Here is a 17,979-nt window from a genome sequence, read left to right as displayed (position 1 = left end):
GAAGAAGCTTTAAAAAAAAAAAAAAAAAAGAGAGAAAGAAACAGACCTGGAAATAACCTTTTTCATTCCTAGCATCTGGATTGGTTTCCAAGGATCCCGACGAACAGCATGAATTTCTGCTTTGAAAGCCCACAGGTAACACTAGCTTCTTACAGTTCTTAAAAAACTGGGTTTAAACATAAATGAAGTGTGGGTGTCTGAGAAGTGAGTAATTTCCCTGTCCATACACAAAATTCTCTCAGTTCATTTGGTGTAGCTGTACTTAAGAAACAGATATTTCAGAAAGGTGCTCTTATTTGAAAAAGAACTGTCTATGCAAATATACAGCATTGGGATAGTTCAGCTAGAGAATGTCAGGAACTGAATAATCAAGCATTAGGTTACAAGGTTTAAAAGTTAATACAGCAGCACCCAGTATTTGTATTAGTGCTTTAAGTAGACAAATTAAATTGAAATGTGTCTCTTAAGCAGTCATTGAACAAGCAAGATGAGAAATAAATTGAGCTTCACATCGGCCTTTATGGCATCTAACAACTGTGTCTGTCAACACAGAGATCCTTTTCACTGTCAATTCAGCACACATTTTGCAGACCTTGGGCCTGCAATTATTTCATTTCCTTTCTTGGAAATGTAATTTCCACTTACTTTTGGAGAATAAAAGGCAGACAAAAGGAGGAAGGAGTTGCAGTATTTTCTGATTAAGATTATCTGTGTAAAATGGTAAAGGAAAAAAAATCTATACACACACACTGAAGCATTTCTCAGAAACTAACTTGTCTCAGCCAAATTGCTTTTGTGTCGAGATATTGGTTCAAATGTAGCCAGATTGTTGATGTCAAATTAGGTGTTAAACAAACTTAATAGGAAAGATGAAGAATGAATATAGATCATCTTTCTGTAAGAACTGTGCAAATGATTCGAGTCAAAAGAAAGGAAACACATGACTGTAGGGGAAAATGTGCTTTTAAACACAATGAAATTAGATAAAAGTGTAAATCAGCAAAGAAGGCCATTCATTCCAAAAGAGAGGGTGGAGGGGAGAAAAGTTAATAGTACCAACGAGAGAAATGCAAAAGAGGAAAAAATACCAGTTAGCAAAAATAGATCCAAACTAAATTTCAACTTCATTTGTCCAGGTTTCACCTTTTAAGCTAAGACAGATAAACTACAAAACGGGCTTTCTCTCTTGACAGAACAGGAAATCAGAGGTTTAATTAACTGTGATTATAATATTCAACTGATCTGATTCGTCTCACCTCTTCCTTTTCTTTAACTGACAAACTAGCTGACATCCTGGCAAGAGAACTAAAGCAAAACTGTAGACTAATCTCAAAAAGAGCTTGCCATTGTTATAAAACAAAGTGATTCTCCAGAACTCTCTAAGACAAAGTGGCATTTTGAAGCCACTCAATATAGATTATTCTATATAGAATAATCTATGTAGAATTTCGTTCTCAGAACAGAGCAGTACGAAGGCACTCTCTCCCTGAGGACCAGAAGATAAGGTTGTACTGAAGTACCCTCCAGAGTGGCTCTGAGAGATCTAGTACCTTCTTCAGCTGCCCAGGAACCTGTAAGAGAGACGATCTAAGCATTCAACTTTGAAAAACTATCTCCTGATGTGAGGTCATTTCTTTCTGTAGAATAAGAATGTGACTGTCAAGCTACTTTAGGGGAAAGAATTCTCTTTAGGCATGATATTTGTTTTAGATCACAACAGAACTTCTAAGCTGGGAGGCTAGTGGCAAAAGTTGGCCCATCAAAGGAGAGAAGAAAATTGGCTAGCCAAGTCAAAATCCCTCTCATGAGAAACAAACCAAAGAAACACATATCAGGCATTGCAGATTCTTCCACAAAGTACTTAATAAAGAGCATTGTTACTTACTGAAAGGTAACCTTGGAACTCGTGCATCCTTCCAATTTACGGCACCCTTCACCTGGCTCAGGTGTGAGGGGGGACCGGCTGTTGAATTCTGCCTCCAGAGTGTTCTTGGTCAAGGCTGTTTTTGTTACACTGGATACAGAACCCAACACTGGCATGGATTTGGACTCTGAGGTGGCTAATATCCCAGTTGGACCTTGAAACCAAACACATACCTCAAGTTTAATGATTCTGCGTGATGCTTATTAATATGGCACTGAAAAACAGATTAGGTGAAAATCCCTCAAGAAGTAGGAAGGCCAAATTTGTTAAAAAATCTCAAGAGCATGCTGGAAAAAAAAAATGTTCCTACTGGAAATCTGCTTTGCTGTGGGGGCTCCGCTGCTTTTCAATGTGCCAAGACCATGCTGAGAAATTATGCGCAGACCTTTAAGGAACTACAAAGTCCCAGACATGGTTCCCGCACTGACCAGATCCCAGCATCATGAGAGCAGCGAGAACTCTTTTCTTCTTCCAGAGGACGGCCTTCTGACAGCCCTGCTTGAGCCATTTCAGCCCTCAAGAGTTAATTCTTCCCAAAATTCAGCTCTGCATTTTACACAGAAAATGAAACAATGTCAAAAGGCTCTTTTAAAGAAGATTATGACGCCTTCTTGAGCATTAAACAGCTTTTATGAACATTTTCATTTTAATGTGAATGAGAAGTAAGTGGATTTATTGCCTCTTACAATACAGACACAGGATTACAGCAAATTACATGACAAAGAGTTTGGCTGTTTACCTTTTGGATTTTTCTGTTCTTTGGGACAGCGTTTAAAAACTACAACAGAGCTTGTTACTGAAATAACTAGCATAGCAATCTAAAAATTCTGGAAATTGAAACTTTGCCTCTTGGTGACTTCTTTTTAATCTTCAGGTAGAATCTATCATAGATAGGTCTTCTCTAAGCAAGATTCTACTGTATCTTCCCTGAAACTGTGGTCTGAATGCTTTTAAGATGGAGATTTATGAAGTCACAAAGAGGCAAGTTTAATGATAAGTTTTAAAAACTGAAGTAGAAGATAACTATGTTGTGCTACCAAGTAAAGAACAAAGCTTGAGACAAAGTTCTTTATCCTTAAAAAAAAAAAAAAAAAAAAAAAAAAAAGCTTATCTACCAAGATGGAAACTCCTAGGGGCACAATTCAGAATATTTGCTAATCCATGATCATTAATATTCAGCTCTGAAATTTTATTCCTCCATTTGGCTATGAATGTTTCCGATGGACTACAACAGTACAGTATATCAACTGTAGAAATAAAGGTCTGATTTGGCAAACCAACTAAGAAGGACTGGAAAATTCCTCAACCAAGCTGTTGAATACCTCTTTTGCTGACTTCACGTAGAAAACACATAGGACTTTGCTGGTTTGGTAAGAGCACCAGCCCACAAAGCACTGGTCTCTGACCTCTTTGCGTATTTCCTCTAAACTATATGGGTGGACAAGTGGTGACGTTATTGAATAATTAGTTGAAAAGAGCTTTTCCTCTGAGCTGCATTAAATGGGAAGCCTGATGTCGCATGGAGATATGAGAGCAAAGACAGTCAGCGCAGAAAAACAAGACAGCACCTGAAAACCTAAGTGTGAAACCGAATTCAAGATCTGCTTCCAATCAGCTCTACTTGCCCTTGGGCAGTTGTTGACTACAGCACTCGACAGCTTTAAGCAGTCTGTCCTTGTGGGCAGGCATCTCTGAATACACAGATGCCTGCTGCTTGGTCAACCAACTTAAGCCAATTAAAAAGGAAGAAGAGCAGTGACTGAGCCAGAGCTCTTATTTTTCTTATACATAAAAAGAAATCAAGAAAAATACACAATACTTGAGATTATTGCTGCATCCTGCTTAAGCCCACAATGTTTTCTAAGAGGCATTTGTTGCGCTCTGAGATGTCTGGATGGTGGGCCACTGCTCCACGTAAAGCAAGGGAGCATCATTCATTAAGTCCAGAAGAAAAGCCACAAGTGGTGCATCCCTGAGAAGATAGCCACTAAACTGGGACCCAAGTTCTGCAAAACTCAGGCTGCTGCTTTATGGTGGTGTCTTTCTTTCTCAGCTTGTGTCCCCTCTCATTACTCTGTGTACAGAAGCAAAGGCTCTCAGAGACCCACGTAAAACCAAGGCAGGAGCCACAAGGCTTCCTCTCTGGCGCTTGACGCCTGCTGTGCAGCTGTCAGGGTTTAGCTGCTTGCTCCTTCCACCCCAGGGATCTGTACTTTGTCATCACGTGACCTTGAGAGACAGTCACATGGTAAACAGCTCTTTCAGTTTCAGACTAAGATGTCTACCGAAACAGGATTTCACGGGTTTCTTTTAAGCTGATAAAAGCTTATTAGCTGCTTTCATTTTGCCACTGTTTCGCCTTGGCGATTTAGCTCAAAATTTCCACTGGATCACCAGCCGCTCCCTCAGGTACTTGTGGTGCCACTGAATGTACCTCTTTTACCCTCCTGCCCTCCAACGATAAACCATTTGTGTCTGGGTGAGAGGCAATAGTTAAAATGAGAGATTCTCACTGTGCCTCTACAATGTGTTCAACTTTCTCCTCTCTTTGAACTACAGTATTCTATTTTTACACTAAGAGTAAAACATTCCCTCATTTTTTCCTACCAAAAGGTAATTCTGCAACAGTGAGTGCTGTACATGTCTGATCAAATTCATGAATAAAGTCAGAATGCTTCTAGAGGAATATAGCCCATGGCAAAACACGAAAATGTAAATGACTCTGCCTTTAAAAAAAAAAAAAAAAGAGTCCTAAAAAATGGCAGCGCCTGAGCCAGGGAGACAGCCTGGTGATCTGAGTGCCTACCTGGGAAGCCCAAGGACCTGGGTTTGATCCCCAGTAGCACTTGCTGTGCTGGCCCCGCCCTGAGCCAGCCACTAAGATTGGGTGTGGTGGTGCAGGTCTGTAATCCCAGCACTGAGGAGGCTGAGACAGGAGGATCACTACGAGTCTGAGCTGCGTAGTGTGACCCTGTACCAAATACATAAGTAAAATGTTTTTTTAATTAAAAAAAAAAAAGGCAAGGCTTGCAGGAATACTTTAAGGACGGAATGATAAAAAGAATAACTCAGGCATAGACCAAGTCACAGAACTGTTCACAGAGCAGCTGTGTAAATGCCTGACTGTGTAAAGTAATCATGCAAAAACTACCCTATGCTGCCCTTTGGATTTTCCCATGGGAAAAACAATCCTTGGAGGATTGTAACAGAATTTTCAGACTAAACTAAAACCTGAACAGGTTTTTTCCTAAGTAAAAAACAAGTTTCATCTTTTCATAATAAAAAGTCTGGGGCCAGTCAAATAGCTCAGTGGATTAAAGCACCTGCTTAGGCAGATGCAGAGGCCGGGAGTTTGATCCCTGGGCCTGCTACACTGGCTCCACCCCTGGGGTGCGCTGAGATGGTGATTGAGACTGGGCATGATAGCATGCACCTGTAATCCCAGCGCTTGGGAGGCTGTAAAAAGGAGGATCACTACGAGTCTGATCTACCCAGTGAGAACCTGTATACTCTGTCCAAAATACAAAAAAAAGGATAGACTATAAACCAGCCAACAGGAAGAAGGTTGGCTGCTCCTCACACTATAATAAAAGTCTGGCTGGTGCTTGGCTCATTTTAATCCAAAGAACCAATTTATTTAATTATTTGAATATATTCTTGCATACAAAACAAGAGTTTAACATGACCAAGATATCTTTAAGATGCTAACAAAATTAAATTTGGTTGATAAGACTCAGTATTTTACAGATTTAAATAGTTATGATGGACTATTTGAAATCAAACTAGTTGAGTATAAAAGATTCAGCCCATTAGCTCTGGCTGCTCATAATTTTTTTTTTTTCCACAGTCAGCGTCGTTCCTGCCCACAAGGGGAAAGAAAACCTTGTCAGAGCTTCTAACAATTCCTAGGACCAAACAGATGAAAACTGGAGACACATGAGGTCCATTCTGCAACAGACTTTTAAGGCTTAATACATGGCTCGCCTGACTCAAGTATAAACCATGAGCTTGTTTAGATGGTATTTTTATCGTTGGGTCATAAGCAGAAACAAGATAAATATATATAAGGATGATTTTTTTTTTTTTTTGCATTTGTACCAGAAGTGTGATTATTACAAAAACTACTAATTCCTATGTGTGTTCTCCGCACCAGGCTCAGCACTAGGCACTTTTTATAAGCTGAGTGACTTAGTCGTGAAAGTAATCCACAAAGTGGTGATTTTATTATCCTCACTTTATAGATGCAGATGTGGAGGCATAGAAAAGTGGAGCAATTTGCCTAAGAAAAAGCACTGAGAAAAGGACCGAACTGAGATGCAAGAACAGGCAGTCTGGCTCTGGAGCCCGTGCCTGCTGTTACGCTCTCGCCCAAACCTACCCTAAAGGTCTCTACACCAGGAAATCTCACATTAGCCAAATCAGGTCTATATATACCAATTATCTACAAATAAATAAAGCAATAAATAAGGATACATTTGAAGGTGTGTTTTGTTTTGGTTTTTTGGTACTGGGGATTGAACTCAGGACCTTGGGCTTGCCAGGCAGCAGGTGCCTAAGCTGCTGAGCTACCTCCCCATCTACAGTTCTTAGAAGATGTCCAGAAATAACCTTTGCCCACACAATACTTCTCACTCACATTAAAAATACGCATGTTAATAACAGTTTTTAAAAGATGCTACTATGTTAGAAAGAGACTACAGAAGGAGGCTCAGATGAGGAGGACTGCGGAGAATGCAAACCGGCTTACTACTGCTATCTGCTTCTGCCGTCACCTTTCTGCGACGCAAAATCCTTTCTAACTCAGTTTCACTGTTTTCAGGGTCAAGAGATTTTAAGCTTCTTGAACTAGTGGATTTGTTAAGTGTCCCCTAAAGTGAAAACAGAACAAAAAACAAAAAGATTAATGTCTTAATACAATACACAAAGGAATATAAAAATCAAGCCAACAAAACATCACCAGAATTTGAATGGAATTAGGAACCAAAAGTTTCTGTACATGGTTACATAAGGATTGATTATATCTATGTAATTTTTTAAATGTGCATGTCCTCAACAACACAGAGCATTGGATCAGTGAAGAAGATGCTCCTGATGATGTCACCCTAGCTTCACACCAGAAGAACAGTACAAGCGCACCCCTGGAAGAACTGACTATGAAGGTACCTGCCCAAGGATGATGAAGACTCTGATGCGGTCGGTCAGCTGCAGAAGAGAACGGGTTCATGAAACTCACCTTAGAAGGCTATTTTAGATGGTAGCCATGAACTAGTGAACCCAAATCCATGCAGCACTGAAAAGGAAATTGTGGCTGATTCTTCAGAGGAGACTGCGCCGGCTGCATACCTGGTAACCATGGCGTAGTGGGCTGCAAAGGAGGCACAGAGTGGTCTCCAGTGCCCAACCCAAAGAAGGCCTACACTGTGTACACACTGAGCTCAGCGGGGAGGAGCAAAGTTGGAATCACACAAGGAAGCATCTAGTGCCTTATTCGTACCAGAGGAGGCTCTGCTGCAGCTGGCACTGGTTTCAAGAGGACCAAGACCTACGCAGCGGTTCCTGCTCAGCCCCTCGGGAAGGAAGGGACACGGGCAACCTATGTTTTCCATCTGAATTTTGAATCTGTGTTTGTACAGAATGTGAGTGATATACTTCTCCTATATGTCAGGACTGACGCAGCACTCCAACATTACAATTGTTTTCATATGAAATGCCCACTATTTCATAAGTGGCACAAGCTTGGGAATACATGGAGGAAGAAAAAGAATTATTATTTTCTGATCAGAAGATGGAACCACCTCACTGCTGGCCTAACTAGCCAGACTTCATACTGAGTCCGAAGGCAGCAGAGCTAATAGTGGCTCCAGCTTTTTTGATGTTGGATCTCGCTAAGCTGTCGCCTTACTCTTGTTCCCTCTACTGCCAACTGCTGGAAGGATTAAAAGAATTCTACCGGCTAAATGAGGTAACCTGTGTTTCTTCGTTAGGCTCTAAAATAAAGTAAATTTCCTGTAAAACCAGATGGTTACAAATTTCATATGATACAGGTCATAACATTCTGTGTAAAATTTTTTTCCTCTACCTGCTAAAAGTTATAGGAAAGTAGCCTACTGACCGGAAGATTGTACTATCTTGCCGTCAGTCATCTAACCAACTCACGTGTGAAATACTTAGACAAGCCTCATATTTTAACCAAACATATGATTCCCCGCCCAGAAGTATCTTTTTTTGATTTTCTTAATTCGGTACAACACTATAGGTCTTCTCTACTCATAGAAGAGAAACAGTAAGGTATGACTGATTGACACTGACAAAGTAAAGATGGTGAACTACTGTCATTTTAGATATACTTGTAGAACAACTATCCCTGCCTCATTCGTGTTGCTAATTCTTTCAAGCTAACAACTGTATGACTTGTTAACAGTTATTTGAAAACCTAAGATTATCACTATAGAAATAATTTGCAAAACTACTACCACCACATCACTTGAATGTCAGGAAGCTGTCATCTCAAGGCGAAGAGACAGGATATCTTTTATTGATGAATTTTCTTCCATAACCTCCTTGAGTTTTTTATTTGGATAAATTACTTCCCCAAAATTCTTGACTGTGGTATGCTACCCTATGACACTCCTGATACTGAAGAGATCTACTTTCCCATCTCTGACCCTTGAGTCCTTAACTTCTTTTCTTCATTTACAGACTCATGTGTTTAATTCAGCTAATATAAACGTAAGTAAACTTCAAACTACAGGCAATTGTGCAAGGCAAGAAAGCTTTCTGCATAACTCTTCACTGAAATGATAAAAAGGTCAGCTAATAAATTATCTAAAATAAGCTTATTTATCTATTTATAGCAGTCATAAAACATGAAAACCAGAAGGTAACTCAGAGTATGCAGTACACATAAAATTAAGGTATCCCATAATTTCAAACTCCACGAGTTGAAATTGGCCAACAGAGTTGGCCAATGTCCCACATTAAATCAGGGATGGGCTGGACGTAGAATTTTATCTTCTAATTCCCAAGCCAGACTCTCTCTCCTTCTTTCTTTTCTATTTCAAGCTACCATGAGCATCCAACGATCTTAGTCTCCACGCTCATCAAATATCCATAATGCTGACCAACATAGTTTTCATACAGCAAAATTAAATGGTCAACAATTCAAGTGTACTTTTTAAAACTGAAGATATTCGAAAAAGGCTGGTAGGAACATTTGTTTCACACTACTTTTATATGTGTGGTAGGGCCAACCAAAGAGGCTCTTGGGTTAACCTATATCAATTTTGTCTTTAGAAATTATCATTGCCACTTAGAGGGGCTTTTAAATGGGGTAACTCTAGAAGTTTTTTAAATTAATTTTATTGAGAAAGAAATAGCAATGAGACAGTTTCAAAACAGGTTAGTAGTACAGTTACAATAATTAATACATTGTATATTGTTGTCTTCATAGTAGTTATTCATAGTATAAGATGTAGACATGATATCTTGTCTAAACACTATTAGTATAAATCTTTCTTCTCATTGAACTAAGAGAAAGTAGCTGCATATCTATCCTATTTTGTATATACAAATATACATATATTTTTTCACTACAAAATGGTCCTTCATTTATATCCCTCTTTTTTGTTTAGTTTTATCAGAGATGGGTGTTCCATTGTCATTCAAATATAGTAGGTGTGTGAATTCAGCCAAATAATCCAATATAGTTCAGTAGTCCATAATAGTAGTGGGTTATTGGTGGCACTGGCAATGTCAGAAGTTAATGACTTGTGCTTTTCACAGCTCAGCATATTAATATGGCTTTACTTCTTTTTTTTTTTTTATTTTTATTTATTACATTTATTGTGTGTGTGTGTGTGTGTGGCCAGCTCAGCCCACCAGGGGGCGGGGCTGGCTGGCATGTGGTGCTGGGGATCGAACCGCGGTCCCTGTGCTTTGCCAAGCTTGTTTCAAGTAGGTGCTTTAGACCACTGAGCCATTTCTCCAGCCCTGGCTTTACTTCTTATACCTTGTGTTTATACTTTTCTGCTGGATGGTTAAGACCAAGGTAGAGCGAGCAAGACCTATACAACAAAAAAATGTGACTTTTGTATTTGACAAGGTCAGTCAAGTCCCCTCAGGATTTACCCTGAAATCAAGTACAGCAGTTTGTAGACCTTCATCAGTGTCAGCCATCTGGATGAGTCATGGCCATTGCTTGACCAATTTGCGCTCTGTAAAAGCCTAAGAGATACAGGTTTCATCTGCTAAATCTCAAAACGTTTGTGTGACCGTGAGGATGAACTATTTATATTTTTATTTACAAGCAGCTTTAAAAAATCAGTGAAAGTAGATTTGGAAAAAAAATGAGTTGTCAACAATGACTTTCAAAAGGGTACAACTTGAAAAATAAAGTTTTCCACCTTCTCCAAACCAGAGGGGTTTTTGTTTTTCCTTTTTTCTTTCTCAGAGTTCTGTTTCTATATGTATTATCTCTCAATAGTAGCCACATCTCTAAGTCATATTTATACCTTGGTGGGGCCAGGGAGATGGCTCAGTGGAATAAGCACTTCCCTGGCAAGCACAAGGTCCTGAGTTCAATCCCCAGTTCCGCAAAAAAAAAAAAAAAAAAAAAAAAAACAACCTTACTATTTATACCTTGGGTCACGCATATTCCATGTCAACAGAAATATCACTCACAGAGCTGCTGAAAATGTGTTTTGTGGCATCTCCTGGGAACAGGTACTTGCTGTCCACATCAGTATAAAATGGTAGGTTTTTGGTGCTCTTTTTTTTTTTTTAATGTACGCTTCTCACCTGCTGTGACTTTACAGTTGGTATAAGGAGCTTTCTGAGCAATACTAATCTGCACAGTCTAAAAGCACCAAAACTCAGGCTGAGCTAGAGGCTGGCTTTCTCTTCCTAACAAGAAAGTACATACAGAGGTTTTTGGTTTTTTGCTTTAAGTGACGGTGTTATAAGTGGTCTACCATCCCTTAAAGGAAACTTCTTTTGGGGCAGAAGAGAGTTTGCCATTTGGCAAAGAAAACAGGGAAGGGAGTTATGAGTTCTAGTTTTTAAAAAACTTAATACAACGAAGTAATATTGCCAAAATAGCTCCTAGTGATATATCAATGCCAGAAAAGGCAGAGAGATGTAATAACAGATCTAGGGCAAGAAAGATATGAGCAATGTGCCAAAAAAGGGGGAGGGGAAGGTTTTAAACATTCTCAGAATTTGAATAAATTTCAAAACTCTTGGAAGTGACATAAAATTACAGTGAATATGAGGGTATATCTCAGTGGTAGAGCACTTGGCTAGAATAGCTAATGTCCTGGCTTCATTTCCCAGCCAACCACACACACACACACACACACACACACACACACACACACACACACGCATGCACGCACGCACGCACACGCAAGTACTCACAGAGTAATGCTATAATTCAGTAACCTTGCCATCATCCGTTCTTACCAGAGCACAGAATATCTTGGATAATCAAGTATTAACATATGTTTCTCATACAAATGTCTAATTTTCTAAATAAACTAAATTTTTACAAGGGCAGATTCGAAGGATTTACTCTCACTGCAGCTCAGGCTCAGGCCGGCTCTCTAGCACCTCAGGGCGCCCCTGGGGACATCTTCATCAACATGAATTAGCATCATAATGTGGAGACAACAAAAGGGACCATCACAGGGAGGGCTCGCTCCTTAACACAACACCCTGGATAACAAAATCTTCTGATCAAAGAATCCATTAGATAATAACCACATGCTTTTGTGGTGGTTTTAATCCTTGATTCTGTAGGTAGACCACCACTGTTAGCCAGTGATATACCTCTTTGCAGGCCTAATCCCACTCACTTAAAACTAAAGGGAACTAATTAGGCCATTCTGTTTGTTAAGTCTACTGTTTAAAGACTGCCTGAAGAAAATAATTTTGTTTACCATCATTATGTGGATGTCCATACACAGTGGTGAATTAGCACAGTAATAACAAACAGGGGAGCCCAGCACCTCTGCCCCCCGTGTTTGACTTAATGTGCAGAATGGGGATCGGGACTGAAATGGTTTGAAAACAGAGCGTTCTGTCTGAGGCATTTCTTACATGGGCTGTTCGTCTAACAGCAACTGCAGGAAAGGGCAGCAGCCACCTACTCTATGTTTCAGAAAACAGAAATAGGAAAAGGGCACTATGTCCTCCGACAAATGTGAATTACGTTTATAAAACAAGATCAGTGACGTAACTAAAGGGACTTTTATTTTATCCTCTTAATTGCTCATCGAGTAATTGTTTCTCAGCTATGAGAAAAGGCAGGATGTGGCCCTGAGACAAACACATTTGCGTGGAAGCACAGGAGGCGTCAAGAATTCCACTTTGAAAAAAACCAGAATTCTAGTTTGGTGACTGGAGAGAAAGCCTTGCCCATGTAAAGCATCATCTGTCTACTACAGCTCTGTTACTCATGAACAAGTACTGAGCCTCATGCGCGGTCAGACCCTTGACCCTCGGGGGCAGAGCCAGGATTAGAAGGCAACAACAGGACACGGTGCTGGTGGAAGTGTAAGCCACTCTTTTAAAACAAAAAGAGCAAAGTGTTACTTCATCCATTATTATTACATGTGCTGGAGGAACCCACAGTACAATCAAGTAAACTGTCAAGAGAAATCAAGGGAAAGAAAACGCAACACAAACAGCTATTCGTGAAAAAGATTGCAAAAATATTCTCTGTACATTTCCCGACGTGATCCAAAGCAGCAATAACTAGTATCTGTTCTTACCAGTATTCCTTTTAGCTCATTCACTGCACTTTCAGAGCTCTTTGAAGATTCTGGCTACAATTATAAAGAGAAAAATAATTACTGAGTAATTCAGTTTTAAAATACTAAATATTTTTATGCGGCAAATCATTGGTAGCTACAATGGTAGTACATATGGCTGTATATTTTTTAACTAGGTCTATGGCTCAAGGTCTGAAAAAAATATTAGCCATATCATCATGCTCCCAGAGGTAGCTGAACAGAACATTAGAAGGTATACTCAAAGCAAAAGCGCTCATGCTCCTACTTTTTAACTATGTTGTTACCTCTCTGTTTTGTCATCATAGGTGGAAAAGATCAGGTAAACACATTTCAAAGAAGCGATTCCACATTACTCAGAATTTTGGATAATAAGCTGCTCTCCATGCACATCCCTGAACTTCTGCGAGCAAGCGAGGAGCGAGGAGCGGAAGGCAGTGCAGAACAGAGAGCAGCAAGCGCTGGGCTCCACCAGCTCCTAGCGAAGGCCGTCTACAGGGCCCCACCTAGCCTGTGTCCAGTATTTCTAGGCAGGACTGAGTAGAAGAAAGGAACAAGGAAGAAGGTGGCTTCCAGCACAGGGTTGGCATCCCCACTGGCTGCCAGAGAAGTGGGAGCCCTCTGGAGGGGCAGCTCATTGCCTCCTCTCCTGAGAAGTCCAGTTTGAGGCTGCTGTCTCCACTGGAAACCCAGTCCTCTTCTGGGCACACCAAGAACAAAATCATTTTAAATAAAATTCTTATGATCTCTGCCTGCTCCAGGGGATCCTTTCAACTCATTTAATGGAGGTAAATTTGAGGCTGGAGCAGCTCATCAGGAAAGACCTCTGGCATCCCCTGTATTAATTCCTCTCATGAAGGACAGAGATGGAGAGAAAACTTGCAAGACACGGTGCCAGGAACCCCTGGAGCCTCACAGTCTGAGAAAAAGAGGTAGGCTTGGCTCTCATTAAGGAAGGACAGATGCTAGCAGCAATCCGTATTCCTGTCCTCTCCAAAGTCAACAAAACAAGCTCCCATTTGAACTTTTTTAAAAAATGAAGCTAGTGCAAAATTAGGCTAAGGCGTTTTACTTTCACAGGCCAGGTTTCCTGTGAGTTGTATGCGCCCTCAGTGCCAGGCATGAATTCTACGATACTCACTTCGACCCATGCCAGCACTACCCATGGCACCAAGGAATTTAGAAGAAGATATGTCGTAAAATTAGTATTCTCCAAGCAGGAAAAATGTTCACATGACAACTGTGACTTTTGAACAAATGCCCAACATCAAGGCATACTCAAAGCACTGCCATGCCACCCAAGCTGTCCTGACTACAAGAACTATTTGGAGGCTGGACCGCAAGCTCTTGGATGGTGACACTTCAGGAGGCGCTGATGGCGCTGGGGGAAGAAGGCTGTAGCCAGGCATGCACTGACCATTTGTTTCAGAAATCATCCACCTGGCCATTCAGCGCTACATCTACACAGCTTAATGATTACCAGCGAAAGACTCAGTCATCCACTGATCCTTGTTCAGCTGTTTTCCAGATTCTGAATTGACATTAAATAATGTGCGACTGTCGGAAGGATCATGGGAAAAAAGAAAGAGCACACAGTGATACTCTGAAAAGTGAAGGTGCACACAGAACATCGATTGCTTATGATTTAAGAAGTTTCTAACATTTTTCTCCTCTAATTTTATTTCTTTATGACACAACATTTTTCTCTAGTAATAGTTAGGCTTTGCTTATTCTTTCCATAATAGTTGTGACATGAAAATAATAAAAATGCATTCTTTTTCCAAGTGGCATTCTAAAGTGTTGTTACATTTTATTCTACTGAATCCTGATGACCAACCACTCCGTGAGTCAGGCAGGGCAGGTGCTGGCCTAGTTTTGAATCAGAAAAAGCATGAGGAAGCTGGAAATAGCGTCGGGGCCTCAACTCCAACAACAGGACTGGTCTTTCGCTCAACTGGTCCTGCCAGGCTGTCCTACCTAGCTTCCCTCCAGCTGACATTCCGTTCTCTACTCAGAGAATGGGTTCCAGACCAGCAGCAGGGACTGACCCACTCTCCCTGGCTGCTGAAACTTCTGCCCCATGGATGGGCTGAGCATCGCTCCCCTTCCCACCCCAGTCCTGCTCGTGCCCATTCCTGCCTCCTCGGCCTGGCCATCAGGTCTGCCTGTGACAAAGTCGCAACTTCCAAAACACAATGGAGTTTCTATCACACGGGAGGGAAACCCCAAAGACATTCAAGACCTTGAAGAGGAAAGTCCTTGAAAAGAAAGAAAACACCAAATCACAAAGTTTGATGAAAAAGAGAACAAATCAGTTCATATCTGATGAGAATGAGGAAAGAAAGGACACTGTTCAAGAAAAACGTCAGAAACTATTATAGGGCCTAATAAATGTTACAGAAATACACCTAAAAAAGGTGTGAAAGTAGACCCACAGTGTTTTGCAATCCAAGAGGGCTCACCGTGTCTCCTTGAAGAAGCAGCAGATTTTCTATATACAATCTTTTTTTTTTTTTATGGTACCAAGGATTGAACTCAGGACTCTGTGCTTGCCAGACAAGCACTTATTCTACTGAACTATCTCCCTGGACCCTCTTTATACAATCTTAGTTCTATATTGTCCTGGTTCTGTTCTACTATTATTATGTGACCCCCCCCCCCCCCCACTAAGACTAAAGCCTAGAGGAGGCAAGGACTTTGTCTGCTTTGTCTATTGCTGTATCTCTTGGGCCTAAAACAGTACTTGTCACAGAGTACGTACTCAACAGACCCACAAAAAAGAACCAAGGATCAAAGAAAGGAAAGTGAGTAATAGCTGTTAACTGTCTGGTATGACAGTTCCTATCAGTGGCCCTCTGGAGCAGACACAGGGCCTGCTTTCTGCTCTGATTTAGGCTCACCATGGGCCAGGGAGTCTTCCAGAACATGCTTCTAAGGAAGCAAAAGCTTTTACAACACAGCCTTATCCTAAGACTCAATGGTGCTGATGAAGTGTTCATCAAACTTTGCCCTTTTACCTTTAATAAAGCAAACATCAAGTGAGAAGAAAAGCGTGGAGTCTCCCATCCATACCTTTGCCTTTGGTCTGGCTGTCTGATTCACTGGTCTAAGATGAACTCCCTTTTTAATTCTATCCATCATCTCTTCGACAGCTTGCCTCTTGAGGTCTGTAACTTCTTCAGCTGTTCAAAGAACACATATGTAAATATTCCTAGCTTACACAAAGACAGCCAATTCCTGTATCTGGTGACCCAGATTGCACTGAGTCATCTTTCGACAGTGGAAGAACAATTTACTAAGTGTAACTACTACTTGGTGGTAGCATTTTTTATCATGAATTATTTTTTAAATAAAAGATCTGATCAGAAAAACAAGAGTTAAAACAAGCAACATCATATTTGTAGGACACAAATCAACAGTTGCACTTATGTTAAAGTAGATTTTATTCATTCATTCATTCATTCATTCATTCAACATAAGGATAAAGATGGATCTCTCCACAGCTCTTCTAAAAGCCCAACTCACCCAAATAATCATTCATCGTTGCCTCAAAAATGTTTTTATAAGTTACAATACAGCCTAGGTCAAAAAAATCAACCCAAAGCCTATTTGAAAAGAGAGATCAAAGAGATATTTTCCTTGTTGGAAGAAATCTATAGTCAAAACACAAGCAGCAGAGAGCGAAAATCTATTTTTAAACTGTCAATTTTTGTTTCTGAATAACGTAGATAGGAAATATTCAAGCAACCTTTTCAAGTCTTTTTAAATTGTCCATGGTAAAAGAAAACAAATTATAAGTACATAATGAGGATAAAGAAAACAGATTATAAATTCAATAAATGAAATTAATTATGATTAAAATTTCAACTATTTATATTGTCTAATCTTTGCACCATTTTGCTTCAAACATACAGCTCTTGAGATGTGTATCAATTAGTTTAATACAACCAAAATAAATTTAAACTTGTTAATCAAAATTATGAAATTTGTGTTCCTTGCAGAATAGCTTGACTGAAAAAGCAAAAACATTCTGGAACCCTGGTCATCATTAATGTGGTTCTAGATCTTGTGTCTATCTACACTGAAATCACTATAGCCAATATACTTAGGTTTGGTCATCTCATAAGACTTTCCAGTCAGCGTCTTCAGTGGATTCTTAACTGCCTGGCACACGGAAGTACTCAACAAGTTATCTCTGGCCTGATTTGCTTCCAAAGTTTGGGCTTTATATATGCTGTCAACGTCTGCACTGTTTGAGTAGAAATGGTTAAACTCTCCACCCCCCCAAAAATGGCTTCTAAATGGAGGTCTCATCCATCCTCCCAGGCAAATCAGTACTAGTGTCACGCTTTGAGCGAAGGAGTCCTGAATCGTGCTTCCATTGTGAAGACCTCATGCTCACCTCAAGTAGCCATTCCTCATACACAGATGCTTAGGGAGCATTAGGGGTCCTGATGGCTCCGTCATCCTCACCTGTGTGGCTCCACAAGGAGGCTTCACACCGCTATATCCACCACATAACCTAGGTTCTCTGATACAAAACCCTCACTTCCAATAGAGTCAACATCCTCAGAAACTACTGAGAAGCTGAGAATTAAATTTTCTAAGTATCCAAACAACATCTTTCAGATCCAGAAGTCAAAAAGTATCTTTTGCCTGGCATCATGGGAAACTGTGGACTGATGGCCCAGGTGACCTTACGTAGCATTTTCGAGGGCAGCTTCTGAAAGCTCACAAATATCGACGAGGGGGGCAATGAGCAAAATTCATTCATTCATTCGCTTGCGGACCCATTAAACATCTGAGTGCCTACTATGCAGCACCCAGCGCCGCTGCTGACCCAATGCACACGGAGGGGACATAAAACCCAAATCTGTCACTCAATCCCTGGTATGGGTATGGGACTTATTGCTGGGAATTGAGAAAACAGCCTCAAAACACATTTGATTTTTTCAGCCAAGCTGCCATTTTGATTGAGACTAGGAAGAGCTGTGCGGCACCAGGAACTCCGCCTACAAACAGATTAGCACTTTGCAAGGAATGACTGAAACCCAATTAAATGCACCATACAAAAACTAATTAAGGCAGACAGATGGAGAATTATGGTCAACACCATTCAAATCTGCTACAGCATCTAACATAGCAGGAATTTAAAGTAGTTTCTTATATTTGCTTGCCAGAATCATAGTGATAATTCAGAGAAGTGCCACTATCTGTATTGTGCACAGATTATAAACCGCGCTTTAATTTCTCAGTCTTTTTCAAATA

General features: G+C 40.4%; 1 protein-coding gene across 2 annotated transcripts in view; it reads right to left on the bottom strand.

Annotated features, from left to right (window-relative positions):
• Shtn1 (shootin 1) overlaps positions 1-17,979 on the bottom strand; it is a 112,256-nt gene that overhangs the window by 15,901 nt on the left and 78,376 nt on the right. Inside the window, exons 13-16 of one of the 2 annotated variants that reach the window (XM_004625647.2) lie at positions 15,784-15,893; positions 12,694-12,747; positions 6,672-6,792; positions 1,886-2,078 (exon numbers count right to left, since the gene is read on the bottom strand). In XM_004625647.2, coding sequence (XP_004625704.1) covers positions 1,886-2,078; positions 6,672-6,792; positions 12,694-12,747; positions 15,784-15,893 — 478 coding nt within the window. The remainder of the gene's footprint in view (positions 1-1,885; positions 2,079-6,671; positions 6,793-12,693; positions 12,748-15,783; positions 15,894-17,979) is intronic. The other variant, XM_023709001.1, reaches the window with a different exon arrangement.

The sequence above is a fragment of the Octodon degus genome, unplaced genomic scaffold (genome assembly GCF_000260255.1).
Source record: "Octodon degus isolate 3935 unplaced genomic scaffold, OctDeg1.0 scaffold00010, whole genome shotgun sequence".
In the NCBI taxonomy this organism is placed as follows: Eukaryota; Metazoa; Chordata; class Mammalia; order Rodentia; family Octodontidae; genus Octodon; species Octodon degus.
Note: the sequence above shows the minus strand (reverse complement) of the source record. Positions and strands in the feature narration are given on the sequence as shown.